A 14,624-nucleotide genomic window follows, 5' to 3' on the forward strand; every position below is an offset into this window, starting at 1 on the left:
AAAAGATTTTAAGTTTATTTATTGTTAAATGGGTAGACACTTGGGAAATTTTGCCTTCAACATTGAAAGAGTAGCAAATGAAAACCTCAAAGTTCACAAATCTTTACTTACTTTTCTTGTGTTTCTTTGTTTTTGAAACAACATCTTTTGAGATAATTCATCAGATTATAGCTAATGCTAGCTGGTTTGTTCATATCTTACTTCATAATTCTCTTCATCAGAAGCATAATCACCCCTAAATGTGGCAGAACAATGCAGTGAATCCTGGTTCTTGGAAAAATCTGTTGGCCTTGTTTGGAATTTGTGATGGAGATTGTCTTGGGGCCCAAAAACATCCTTATACCACTTATGGGACTTTTCCCAGTCACATTGGCCAAACATTACAGTCTCAGTAGTAGTCTTTTTTCACACTGAAGGAAAATATGTCTTTGCAATCATTCATCTATTCCTCCTATTAAGCCTTATCATGCAATATTAAGTCATTTCTTGCTCGAAAAGACAAACGGCCAAACTTTAGCACTCAAAGAATCAACAGTATTCTCCATCTAAAGACTTAAAGTCTTTGAAAGGAAAATAATAGGCCATGTATGTATTTCTTTATTTTAATGGGAGAGAGAAATTATTTGCATGCATGTTTGTGCCTAGTAAGCACCTAGGAAGGCCCACCCTGGATCAATTGTTAAACAGGACACACTGTCAGAATAGTTGTTTTGCAACATTACATCCCCATGAGCTTTGACCTTAAGTGAAATCCAGGTCTGGTTGTGTGTGCGCATATGCGAAAGAAAAAGAAAGAATCCAAATGTTGGGCATACTTGGGCATATATATGATTACTTATATGAAACAAAACTTAATAAATTATTAGCATCTGCTGAATACGATACTTCAAGAAGCATTAACACCTGTTGAACATGGTAAGTGACAGCATTAAATAGTATTTCTGAAACATTAATTCTTGTTAAATATGATACTTGTTAGCAGCAAAAAGAATTTCTGAAACATTACTGCCCAGTAAATGTGATAGTTAACAGCAGCAAAGTACTGAGTGGGGTCTAGAAGTCTGAGATCATTAGTAAAAGTGCTTCTGTTTGATATTCTTTATCAATTTAACACATTTTTAAATAGATTAATTTACCATTGATATTATTACAATATACATTTGAAATATTTAAATGAACTTCATAATTTCTTTCTTCAGTAATTGGTATGTCCCCTTTTTGATTTAATGATAATATACACTCAAGCTGAAACAGACTCCCATAATTTGTGTTAACCATTATGATCTATGTTAAAATAAATCAGCATGTCACCTGAACACATGCGTCAACATATTTAATATTGAACATGAATTTTTTGTTTAAAAGTTTTCAGAATTCAGAATCATTCCTTTTGTTTCCAGTTTTAAAGGGAAAAAATCCCAAATTTTCAGTGTGGTCTCTCAAAGATGGATGATAAGTCTGAGACAAAAAATGGTGCAACACATAGGAAATATGAGGCACATCTCACCGTGGTTTTGGTTGGAACTAGGATGTCCTCAATCATGCCGTCTCTTGCAAATGATGCTCGTTTCACAGTGTTGGATCTGTGTGAGCTGAGGGAGCGCATACTGAGGTGTTTAATTGAATTACAAACAAAAACAAACAAATTACACACACACACACACAAACATCAAGGTGGTGGTGATGGGGGGGGGGGGGGTTACAAAGAGGGACAAACAAAAACAAAGCACAAAAATTAATCCATGTACCTTCCATGAATGAACAAAAGGAAACAATCCTCCATGTCTGAATAAGCAAGAATTTGAGTGAGAAAGCTCAAAAACTTTAAAAGCAGATACTTTAAGTCCTCTTGGACAGTAAAGAACAGTAAAAAATATATATATAAATAAACACAAGAAAGATTCCCCCCTGAGCTTCACTTTTGCTTCATACATGGTGATATGATCACAAAACTACAATCATGATACTGTGCTAATATAAAGCTGTAGTTCATTATAATGGTTAAGGTAATTTTGCAGGTTCTTACTCTTTCTTCTACTGGATTCCAGGGCACACAGAGTGTAAGCAATGTATACTATAGTTCATTAAAAATAATAATGGAAATAATAATTGTCATATAATATGTCATATTATCATAATTTAATTACTGTTGTCTGTCATCTGCACTTGGGAATAGTTCTTTGAATTCACATGCAACGATGCAACGATGCAGCATTTAATTTGTGAGAGGACTTTAAAAAAATGTGGTTCATTATTTTGCCTTCATTAAACACATCTTATTAGTAGTGCTCGCAAAGCAAAGAATCACCACTGTTGTATACTCATATACTTAATAAATATTATTATTATTAGTGGTGCTTGCTCCAAATGCTGCAAGCCAAGCTGTGCAGTGCACGTATCAGCCCACAGCACAGCAACGCACTTCCATGTTTTTATTTTGGTTCATGTCCTGTCTCAGCCCATTTTATTATTCATTCACTTATTCCTAGGACTCCTAGGGTCACGGGGGTCTGCTGGATCCTATCCCAGCGCACATAGGGCAAAAGGCAGGGGTACACCCTGGACAGGTCGCCAGTCCATCGCAGGGCCACACATAGACAAACAACCACACACACACAAAGGCAATTTAGAATTACCAATCAACCTAATGTACATGTCTTTGGACTGAGGGAGGAAACCCGGAGTAAACCCATGCAGGCATGGGGAGAACATGCAAACTCCACACAGAAAGGCCCCAGTTCGACCCCAGGATTCAAACCCAGGACCTTCTTGCTGTGAGGCAACAGTGCTAACCACTAAGCCACCGTGCTGCCCCCATTTTATTAGTTAATTGTTATTTTATTAGTTATTGCCCTTACATGCTTTGATTAGTCTTACTTGTTTTCAGTTTGCCCTTCAATTAATTTGTCTATCTAAACCCTTATGTGTCTTTTGTTTGGTGCAAAGAATCTGTCCAGTTTACGTTGTGTTCTGCCATTACCAAACCACTTGTGTAAGAGATGGGTCTCAAACATGGGTCTCTGCTTTAAGAGACCACCTCTTTACCCTTCTATTACAAGTTGGTGTTTGTACTCCCAGAGTAAGGTGCCAACACAGTTTTAGATCAAATAATGAAAAAAATTATAAGGTTCAGGAACATGCACAACACCAATCATAAACAAAACACCAAGAGATTCAGAAACCAAGCAGAGAACAGAGATAACAGTGTAACTTAAATAGACCAGCTAAATGGGCAAAAGGTAAACGCTAATCAGAAGAACAAGAAGAACAGAATATACAGTGAGGACATTGTAAGAAAAATAAAACGATGAGGGTGTCAAAGATCTTAATGAAGAAGAAGTTTATTGCAGTGTCGCAGTGACAAAATACATAAAGTACTTTTAAAAGTCAAAAAGAACGCAAGACAAATCCTATTCAAACATTTTATACAGTGTTTCCTGTGTGTAATTTAAATGAGTTTTACTTTAAATGTAAATTATTGTAAGAACTGAGTATCCCCTAAATGGCCGGGTGATACTGTCGTCTAGCTGGATGTCCTTAAATGGTAATCACGGTCACGTATACCTTGGCTTGGTATTGTTATAGGTGTTATCACCCAAATGGTCGGGCAATACTAAATGGTAATCATGGTCATATATACTCTTTGTTCAAAGATGGTCCTTGATGTCTTGCTGCCACTCCCATACTAATAATTGATTGGATTAAGTGTTCTAAATGTTTGGTAAGACTGCTTTAAGCCAATGTGAAAATACCATATAGATAAATTGAATTGAATTAAACATATTTCTATATGATATGTAAGCCTTTTTGGGAATGAGCTCTTTTAGATGTGTTCTGTGGAGTGAAGTCTGGGTTGAGGTAGTCTGTAGTTTCCTACAACCTCTATGGCCAACAACGAAGAAAACAAGGACACATCCAGTTGTTTTGTCTTGTTTATCTTTTAAGCCTCTTTGTTAGCAACCTTTGTACCTCAAAGGTAGTTTATAATGTAGGAGGTAATGTCAAAAATGTCACTGACAATTAGTGAAGGCGATGTCTGGTCCTGTAATATGCTCTAGCCCCAGCACAATGCTGTGTGGCAATGTAGCTTACAACAGGTTGTGGTCACAGCTTTGTGGGTTTTATAGATAACTGGAGCAGTTTTGATGGTAAGGCTAGCCTGTTAGGGTGGAAGTGTCTATCCCACTCTGGAAGGTGCTGCTCTCATTTCTTGCAACATAGCAAGAACAGGCTTAGCATACCAAGGACAGGCCTAGACATTTTGGTGACTATCCAGAGCCAAGGCCAGGGAGTAAACAAGCAAGATAAACTGACCATCTGCTAGCTGCAACTATTCATCACCCAGGTGACACAATATAGAGACTGTGTGTGTTTCCTAAGCTAAACAAAAATTTAGAAACACAAAAAAATGTTTAAGTAATCTGATTAGCATTTCACCATATTGAAAGTACAGCCAGCACCTTATTGTTAATTAAACTATTACTAATCAGAGTTTATTATACAAATGATAAAACCAAATGAATATAGAGCATTAAATGAAGCTAGTCTACCCAGACATAGTCATATACAGCACTCATGCCTGACAGGCAGGGGAGAAGGTGTTGCAATTATTTATGATGGTACTCTAGACGTTACACAATAATCTAGACATAAAGTCAACACATTCAAAGCTCTTTATATTAACTTTACAGATGTAGGCACAAAAAATCTACCCAGCCGATTCCATTAATTGTTATTTACAGACCTCCAGGACCATTATATAGTCTCATTTAAAATGTGTCTTAGACATCATACATGCACGTAAGTTAAATGTACATTTAAGTTTACTACTGCAGAGAGGTTTATCAATAACCTTCCAGAATTATCATCCATCATTGGATCACCATCTGACCCCACAGTATTGGACCAGATGATAGGCATAAACAGGTGGCTTTCACATGTTAATGTGAGTGGCTCAATGTTTGCAAATTTTACTCACAAGAACAAGAATTTTGGGCAAATATTTGGTCTATTAAACTGGGACAACTTAACTCTGCATTCAAGTTTTCTGTTCAACCATTACCTATTCACTTTTATTTATTTTATTTAAATATATGTGCTGTCTTGACAGCACATATATGACAGGGCTTAGACGGGTAGGCAAGATGGCACTCTTACAGTTGACAGCATGTAGAAAAATCTACCTGTCTAGACACTTTAGGTAAGGGGCAGGTGCTATCCCATGTATTTACGTTTGTGAGTGAAGAGTGGCGTAGATAGTTTTTTGTTAAAATAAACTAAACCAGCAAGTAGGGAAGTTTGTTTTGGTTCTAACTGGTTTCTTTCCTTTAACAACATCATTGTCTAACCCTGTGTTTGTCAGTGTTCTTCAAGGCTAAATAAGCTGTGGCCATTATGATTCAGAAAAATATCCTTTTTATTTTTGAACATGATAACTTTTGATCACTGGTCACATTTCATGGAAACTTCTAAACGTTTTAAATGTTTATGCTCCAAATGAAGACAGTCCTGAATTTATATCAAAACTGGTTCTATTATTTAATCAAATAAGGGCCTGGAGATTTTGGACGAGGATTTTAATTGTCATGGACTGTAAGTTAGACAGGTTGCCCTCTACACAATATAGTTCCTGCTTCTCACAAATTTTGCAGAGCATGTGTCAAGCTTTAGGCTTGGTAGGAATATGGAGGGAATTGCATCCAGATATTGGAGACTACACATTCTGTTCTCCTCCCCAAACTTTTTTATGCCCTCCAGATATATAGTGTATAGGACAGAACTTTTGACCACAAAATCTTCCTACTGGCAATTTAATAGTTTGCTTTTAAATGACAATTCATTTTGCCTGTTACTAAAAGAAAAAATATTCCAATGCTGGCAGGATAATGAATTTTATCCTGTGAAAACAAAAACATATCTAGGACAACCCAGGGCAAGGGCCAGGGAGAAGACAAGCAGTCTGCTAGCTGCAATGAGTTGTCATTCAGGGTTCACAATGTCGATACTGTATCTGTTCCCCGAGCTAAACAAAAATGTGTAATCAATCAGAAATTTTTTTAGTAACCTAAAATTTCATAGTGAATGCACAGCCAGCACCTTTGGTCTGAAACTAGGTTAAATAAGACCTCTTGCATCTAAAGCACTTGATGTTAAAAAAAAATATATTACTGTTCAGAAGTTTAGTGTTCAATGGTTAACAAAACCATGGATTAAACCAAACAAGAATGTAGCATTAAATGAAGCTTGGTTATAGTTATATACATCAGCCACGACTAACAGGCAGGGGAGGTATCGCAGCTATTCATAATGATAAGCTAGGCACCACACAAAAATCAAACATATTTTAAGTTCTTTATACTAATATTACACCTTCGGGCATGCCTCCCCCCTTCACGAACAGAGGATGCCTTCACCCAAAAACTAGCACGTCCTGCATACTCAATTTCACTTTCTATCTACGGATATTTATATCACTCATACACCACTTACATTATGTGAAGCATCTTTAGTATTCTGTGTACCAAGCAGTGTTGTTCCATTGTTTTCCTGATTGCTTTCCGTGTTTGACCCACTTTCTTTTGGTTTCGGTTTTACGCTTTTGGTTTCGGTCTTTTAGGATTTGTTTGCCTCGCTGACCGCTTTATTGGTTTACTGAACGCTGCCTGTTACCTGGTTAATTCTTCTGCGTCCCGATTTGGATTTCTGTGCTCTGTTACAGTAATAAAGCTGGATACCCTACTGGGGGAAGGGACAAATCTGTACAGATTTTACAACTGATGTTCAGCAAGGAGCAGGCTACGAGGTTACCACCACAATGGTCTTGGGACTGTATTATCTGTTACCTAATACCTCTGATACTAAGAGCTGGGCCTACCACTTGTCCATCCCAGAGACCCAAGCCATGGAGGAATAGCAAACAGATTTATATGTTCCTCAACCTGTCCCGCTGCTGCAGGTTTGTTTTTCATTGAAAAGAAAGATGGTGAATTATGTCCTTGTATAGATTATTGAGGGTTAAACGCCATCATGGTAAAACACCCCTATTCTATGCCACTTTACCCCTCAGCACTGGAGATACTACGGAAGGCATGGATCTTCACAAACCTGGATCTCAGAAGTGAATACAATGCGTTCTGTTATGTACTAATTGTTTTAATTATGCATTGTTTTGCGTCATGTTAATAAATTTTCATCGAGAATGCAAATGAATGGGAATTTGTCACGGATGTACTCCTTCTACTTAGCCTCTCAGCGGCTATACGCTGCCGCTATAAAGCCAAATAACTGTGGTGTCATCTGCGAATTATATGACGACGTTGGATGGGTAGCAACACAGTTATGTGTGAAAAGAATGTACAGCATCGGGAATACATAAAAGAAGCCAAAAGATTAAACTCCCTTCAAGCCAGATGGGCTTTGTTCTTCACCAAGTTCCAATTCACTGTTACTTTCAGGCCAAGGTCCAAAAACAGCAAATCTGACACCCTGTCAAGGAGACATGACCCCATTGAATGTCCCACAAGCTCTGAGCCCATTCTGCTCCTGTCTCTGATCATTGCTCCAGTCCATTAGGACCTGATGGTAGAAATCCAGAGAGCACAACAAACTGACCAGCTCCATCAGAACTTATGTCTTTGGAGTCTATGGCTTCCCTAAAGACATTGTCTCCAACAGAGGACACTGTACCAGTACATGTCAAGAGTGTGGAGAGCTTTCTGCAATCTTCTAAATCAGTCTCACCTCCAGATACCATCCTCAATCCAAGAAGTTCGTCAGCACTTATGCTCCTACAGTAGCCGTGAACAGCATAGATGAAGCGAGTTTCTCCACTGGGCCAAGTATGCACAAAATTTCTTGATACACTCATCCACAGGCTTAACCCCCTTCCAATGTGTGCTTGGTTTCCTCTCCTTAAGTCTGCACATGGGGCCCAAGTCGAGGACACTCCCGACATCACACCTCCTCCACTACTGGACCAACGGCACCCTGGCCTATCTGGTGAAAGAGCTTCTGGACTCCAGGCACAGGAGGGGAAGACTCCAGTATCTGGTGGATTGGGAGGGTTATGGCCTGGAAGAGAGATCATGAGTGGATTCCAGGGACATCCTTGACATTGCCCTAACCAGGGAATTCCACACAGGCCACCCAGAGAGACCAGGCCCAGGGGCCACCCCGTGGAAGAACACCTGGGGGTGTTCGTAGGGAGGGGAAATCTGTTACACCGTTGGGCGTGCCTCCCCCCCTTCGCCAAAAGAGGACGCCCTCACCCGAATACTAGCACTTCTGGGATACTCAATTTCACTTCCTATATATGGATATTTATATCACTCATACTCCACTTACACAAGGCGAAGCATGGTCAGTATTCTGCATACCAAGCCATGTTGTTCCATTGCTTTTCTGATTGCTTTCCATGTTTGACCTAGGGAAAACTCTGTTGGTTTTGTGCTTTCGGTTTCTGTCTGGATTTGTTTGGCTCGCTGACTGATTTATTGGTTTACTGAATGCTGCCTGTTTTTTGGTTAATTCTTCTGCTTTATGATTTGGATTTGTATGCTTCATTACAGTAATAAAGCTCTGCACATGGATTCTCAACCAATTGCTCCTGCGTTTTTGTTACAACTAACTGAACATGAGTCACTTTTTATTTACAGACCTCCAGGACCATATTTTGAATTCCTCTGTGAATTTGCAGATTTCTTTTCAAACGTAGTTGTTTACTTAGACAAGGCATTAATTGTGGGACTTCAAGATTCATTTTGATAAGTCAAAAGATCCTCTGAAAACAGCAGTTGTTTCCATTCAGTAGGTGTTAATCAGAACTATTCTGCCCTTATAGAATGTGGCTATGCTCCATTATGCGAACACTTAAAAACACCAAGGTGTACTTTTCTTGGTTATTAATCTTAACTTTGTAAAACTAAAAAATGCAACAAAAAATACAATATGTAAACAAAATATAATCATGAAAACATGAAAAATAATTATATTTATGAAAAATAAGAAACAAATTCAGTATGGCTGCTTCATTCTTAGTATTCTTTAGTCGCATCTTCAAGACATGTGCTCCTGGACCCGCTGGTTTGTTTGTGCCAATAAAGCAAATACCTGGGCAGCAGCCAGTCCAAAGCAGGTCCTGAAAGGGCCTAGCTTAGATCTATCCTGCTGTGTTTGAAATTGGCTGAGCCTTTCTGTTTCATGGGACTAAAAAGCATGGGGCTCAGCCTCCCAGTGAGCAGCCTGCTTAATGCCATTTCTGTCTAGGGAAGACCAGCTTACAGCCCATCAGCTTCCACTAGCAAACCTGCTGGAGAATCTTGCCGTGAAGTGTACAATATTGCAAGATTGGTTGGTCACAACCCTAAACAAACCGGTCCTCAAACAAGCCTCCATGTCAGCAGTGTATTAAATCACATGAAGCTAAATCAAATAAACTAAAAAGGACTTCAGGTTCTCATGACCTGACTTTTCTATTTCACTACTGTAAGAAATTACAGACTGCCTCAAACCAGATTCCATTCCAAGGTACATGTCAGAAAGAGCTTATACCCAAAATGGCTTAAATATCATAGAGTAATATGATTAGAACAACCTTAAGGTTGAATAACCTTAATCAATTTTAGTATGGGAGCAGCAGCAGGACATCAAGGACCATCGCAGAACAAAGGGTGTATGTGACGGTGATTACAATTTAACCTATAGAAATACCTGACCATTTGGGTGATAACACGTTTAACAATACCAGTACCTCTATCATTTGATTTTCTTATACTGCTCACCTATTTGCTCAGTTATTTACATGTATATTTCCAATAGTAAACCAAATGGCTATCTGCAAACTGTGATGTATTTCTTAAGTGTAAATGTTATACAGTATTCACAACGTGACTTTCATTCATTTGGTGAATGGTGATTCAAGTCTATTTCTCCAACAATTTAAACTCCAACAAAATTAAATGAAACTGTTATCTGCAAATATCTGTTACATAGTGTAAATGAGACTACATTTCAAACTCTCATTAAATTACTTACCCAATCGTTTTCTGCAAACTAAAAAAAATACAAAAAGGTATAGCATGCTATACTGCTTATGACATGCATTTCTTCCTTCACAGTCTACAGCCTGTTCTCTCTGCCATTGGCAGACTGTAATGCAGCAATGTCCAGAATCAGCTGGCCTTGGGACAACTTTTTCCACCCTCACTATGCATAAAAAATGCAACCCACAAATCAGGTGTTTCTCTGTGTTTATATATAAACTAAATATATATGAAAGTATGTGAACTTGAGGACACTCCTACTATTTATTGAGTTCAGGACATACTCAGGTGCTATTATTGTGAAATAGAAGCAACAAGGAGCATCTAGCATCTAACGTCTCAGCCAAAAAGAAGAAGCATCTTGCAGCAGCGGTTCAGCCACAAAGTGGTAGACCATGCACACTCAAATAGTGGGGTAACCGAGTGCCGAAGCATGTAGCATGCAAAAATCTTCTACTGCATCACTACATTAGCAAAAGAAGTGTGCACTGGGAGCTATCTCTATGCCAAACTAATGTTTAAGCAGTGTCACTTAAACAATTGGACTCTGAAGCAGTGGAAATGTGTTCTCTGTAGTGATTATATTTCATCTGGAAGTCTGATGGATGAATCTGCATTTGGCAGATGCCAGGAAAATGCTAACTAGTAAAAACATAATGCCAATAGTAACATTTGGCAGAAGAATAATAATGATTTGGGGTTATTTTTCATTGTTTAGGCTAGGCCCCTTAATTCTAGTGAAGAGCAATGTTAATGCTACGCAAAACATGTCATACCAGTACTGGTAAGCCTGTTTAGAAAGTTCTGTCTTTAGCTCACAGTTTCCATTGTCTTAGACAACACTTCCCCTAGTTTCTCAATAGCAAGCCTGCACAGAAAGTTCATGACATCAAAAGAGGTATGAATTTATTGTACATCCTGGTATTCACTGTTACCTTTGCATGCCATGATGATATCCATGTCCATGGACAGCACTGGGTCATTGTGCATGCCTTGGCATACCTGTATGGCCATTACTCATGCACTGTTGACTCGTGTGAAGTAAAAAAAAAAAAAATTCAGCTACAGGTGTGTCCTTATTCCTGTCAGATAGTGGCAGTCTCGATAGTCAATCTACAATACAATGCAATTATGATTTTCAGTATTTAAAGTCACAGGTGTGTGGAGATAACAACAGGGCCCACCTCCGCATCCTACAAGCAGCAAAAGTGAGGGTATGTCATTATATGGGCTGAAAGCTACAGTGAAACTTACACACCCCAAACATAATGCTCAATGCTTCTCACTCAGTTCGAGAATAATTAGCCTCTAGTTTACTCTGGAAACAAACATAATTGACCGTGCTTGACCATTTCACAGAATATGGCACAGGACATCCCCCACACCATATGGAGAAGCATCACAGGCCAGCTGGATTGGAAGAGAAGAATCAAAATGAGTCAGGGTTTTTAATTTCAGTAGCTCCTCATTTTCCCTTTTTAAATGTCTCCTAGCATTTGGAGGATGAGCTTCACTTTCTGAACAATGTTACTAAATTTCTGTCCTCCTGCAAGCCCTGCAAATATGTCACTGATGTGCAGTAAGGGGTACTCTTGTGTTAATGGTATATTCTGCATGGTTTTTTCTGCCTCTACATGTACCGTTTTCCGGTTTTCTGGTGTGTTTTTTTCCTTCTTTTTTTTTGTACATGCATTTTATGTGTTGTTTCTTTTTACAGCTGTAACACTCCATACCTCTGCATCAACATGTGCCTGGTGAATTTCCAGTCCAGCATAGTCCTTTGTTGTCATTTGGTATTTCAGTCTCAACTTCATGCATTTTTCTGTTTGAGCAAATTCCATGGAAGTGGACAGATCAAATGCTCTTTGCAATGTCAGGTTGCTCTCTGTTAACAGCCTTTTCTGTATGGCCTTACTGTGAAGACCACACACTAATCTGTCTCTAAGTCTGTCATTCAGCACATCATCAAACTCACAATATTCAGCTAACCTTTTTAGCACCATCACAAACATCATCATAGTTTACCCTTCTAGTTGACTGCATCAGTGAAACTAAAATCTCTCTAATTACCAAGGGCACTGGTGTAGAAATGTACTTTGAGAGTGTCTACAACTTGAAAATATTTTTTCTCTCCAGGTTTTTCTGGCTGAACCAGGTTGCTTGGCAGAGTGAATGTCTTCAAGCCCATCATGCTCAGAAAGGTTGGTACCACTGTATCTTCAGAAATTGTATTAGCTGCTACAAAATAATCAAATTATACAAGCTAAACTGCTTGACACTCATCAAAAGAACCCATGTTACCAAAGATAGCTACCATACTGTTATTCAGAAGTTTCAGTAGTCACTAAAGCCCTGTGTTATTATTCTTTACAGAACACGAGCAATTATGAACACCACAGCGCCACTTTGCCATGTTTAAGAAGGAGCTAACAGACTATGCCTATGCTATGTTAAGCTTGAAATACAGGTGTTTACAAAAAACACATGACCCACTGGTTGATATGAGGAACATAATTCTTCGGCCACTGCACATCAAACTTGGACTAATGAAAAATTTTGTGAAGGCAATGAATAAACAAAGTGAAGTGTTTGCATACTTGCAACAAATGTTTCCATGCATCAGTGATGCAAAGATAAACGAAGGCGTTTTCGTTGGCCCACAAATCCGAGAGGTGATGATGGATAGTCACTTTGATGACCTTCTGCAGGGTGCCGAACGTGTTGCATGGACTGCCTTCAAGAATGTTGTGTCAAACTTTTTGGGCAACTACAAGGCACAAATCTACGTTGAACTGGTTGAAACTCTGCTTCAGGCATACAAGTCGATGAACTGCAACATGTCACTGAAGATACATTTTCTTCATTCACACTTGGACTTCTTCCCAGCCAATCTCGGAGCCGTCAGTAATGAACATGGTGAGAGGTTTCACCAAGACATTGCCACGACGGAGAAACGCTACCAGGGAAAGTGGAGTCCATCAATGCTGGGAGACTATTGTTGGACACTGATACGTGAAGCTTCAGACAGTGACTATAAGCGAAAATCTGTGGCAAAACAATTCTAGTTGTCTCTATGTTGCTTTCTAGCAATATCATAGGGTGGACCTATGCAATACTGAAGACATTACAGTGTTAATGTGTTAATGCAGTTTTCTTAAAAACCCTACATGATAGAGAAATTACCAATACACATTTGTGTTCAGCATATAAAAATCTATTGGCTTCACCAAAAATTGTAGAGGAAACAACGTTTTCCATAAAATTTGCGGACCAGTGTAAGTAGTTAAAGTTGGGTCATGAGTACCTGAAGCGAGAGTTTATGTGATTTAGCTTAGTATTATTTAATAGACGTTTAATATATATTTAACTTACCGTAATATTACAGACATTTCCGTGCAATCCGCATTATAAAGACTCAGACCTAAAAGTTTCACAGAGGTAACTTTATTACTTTTAATTCGATGAATCTCTGCACATTTCGTTTTCGAAATAGGGTGAACAAAAAAATGCATGCTAATACTTTCTTATAGTTTGACCGATTTTAATGAAGCGCACGCATATTCCAAATATCAGATAGCGGGTGTGTTTAATGAAGCCTAAAGATCAAACGGCATGTTCTACATCCCCTCGCAAATGGGCTACCGTATACCGTAATGCATACGCACTCGCGTAGTCCGTACAGGAGATCGTAGAGCTGACCGCCCGGGCATTTCCCAAGTACAGATGGCTTGACCGCAGTGCGTTACCGCGGATTGGATTTAACATTAGTTTAAACTAAAGTGCTTTTGATTTATTAAAAAAACACTCATGTTGCAGAATACATAAGAGTTAAAACTCTTCAAAAATGCTTCAGAATTCACTTGGTTTATAATTAATCATGCAAAAAGAATCTTTTTTTAACCCAGCACTTTTCAAATCAGCGTCATGCATGCGCTATCCCCTGTTATTTATTCCTACAGTGAACACCGGACTCGTGTGGTTTTTGGCCCTTCTCTACTGTCTAATTCGGTCAGTTCTTGTGTGGATCAGGCGGAGGAGGAGGTGTGGAGCAGTAGGAGGCGTTTACCTGGCAGATCGCGCTCCTGTGTTGAATTCCATGTAGCCCTCCTGCGGCAGTGAATGGTCACCCGTCTTCTTCAGGTCCTGTGGCCGCAGATATTTATCCGCTTCATCGTTACCTGAGGTATCAGTATGAGTTATACAGTCAGGGACATAAACCCGAACGCACACGGAATATCGAGACTTGCCGGTGTCCTAGTCATAGCTACTATTTCGTTTATAGTAGTCTTAACGCCACCATGTCCTTTTGCAATACATCATCCTGAGGTTGCTAAACAATTGTTATGGAGATCAGCAGAGTTAGATGTAGCAACAAAAGTCATACGGCCTGTGATGCGCATGTTCCCAACATGTAGTAGTACCGTTTCCAGTGAGCCTTCGTGCTGGCTTCAAGTCGATGATAAACTCTAGTCTATACTAAGCTGAAGGCAGTACATAACAGTAATGAAAGCAGTACAGAAATTTTCTCCCGCATCACAGAAGCCCACCCTCTCTCTCTCTCCCTCTCTCTCTCTCCCTCTCTTT

At 39.0% G+C, this 14,624-nt stretch overlaps 1 protein-coding gene across 3 annotated transcripts in view; it reads right to left on the reverse strand.

Moving 5' to 3' along the window:
- LOC131359748 (ankyrin-3-like) overlaps positions 1 to 14,615 on the reverse strand; it is an 89,488-nt gene extending 74,873 nt beyond the window's left edge. For all 3 annotated transcript variants that reach the window (XM_058399831.1, XM_058399829.1, XM_058399830.1), the window contains exons 1-2: positions 14,107 to 14,615; positions 1,508 to 1,607 (exon numbers count right to left, since the gene is read on the reverse strand). In XM_058399831.1, the coding sequence (XP_058255814.1) occupies positions 1,508 to 1,607; positions 14,107 to 14,138 (132 nt within the window). In that variant the 5' untranslated portion in view covers positions 14,139 to 14,615. The remainder of the gene's footprint in view (positions 1 to 1,507; positions 1,608 to 14,106) is intronic.
- Positions 14,616 to 14,624: the final 9 nt, after the last annotated feature.

This window comes from Hemibagrus wyckioides, linkage group LG09, assembly GCF_019097595.1.
Source record: "Hemibagrus wyckioides isolate EC202008001 linkage group LG09, SWU_Hwy_1.0, whole genome shotgun sequence".
NCBI classification, from domain to species: domain Eukaryota; kingdom Metazoa; phylum Chordata; class Actinopteri; order Siluriformes; family Bagridae; genus Hemibagrus; species Hemibagrus wyckioides.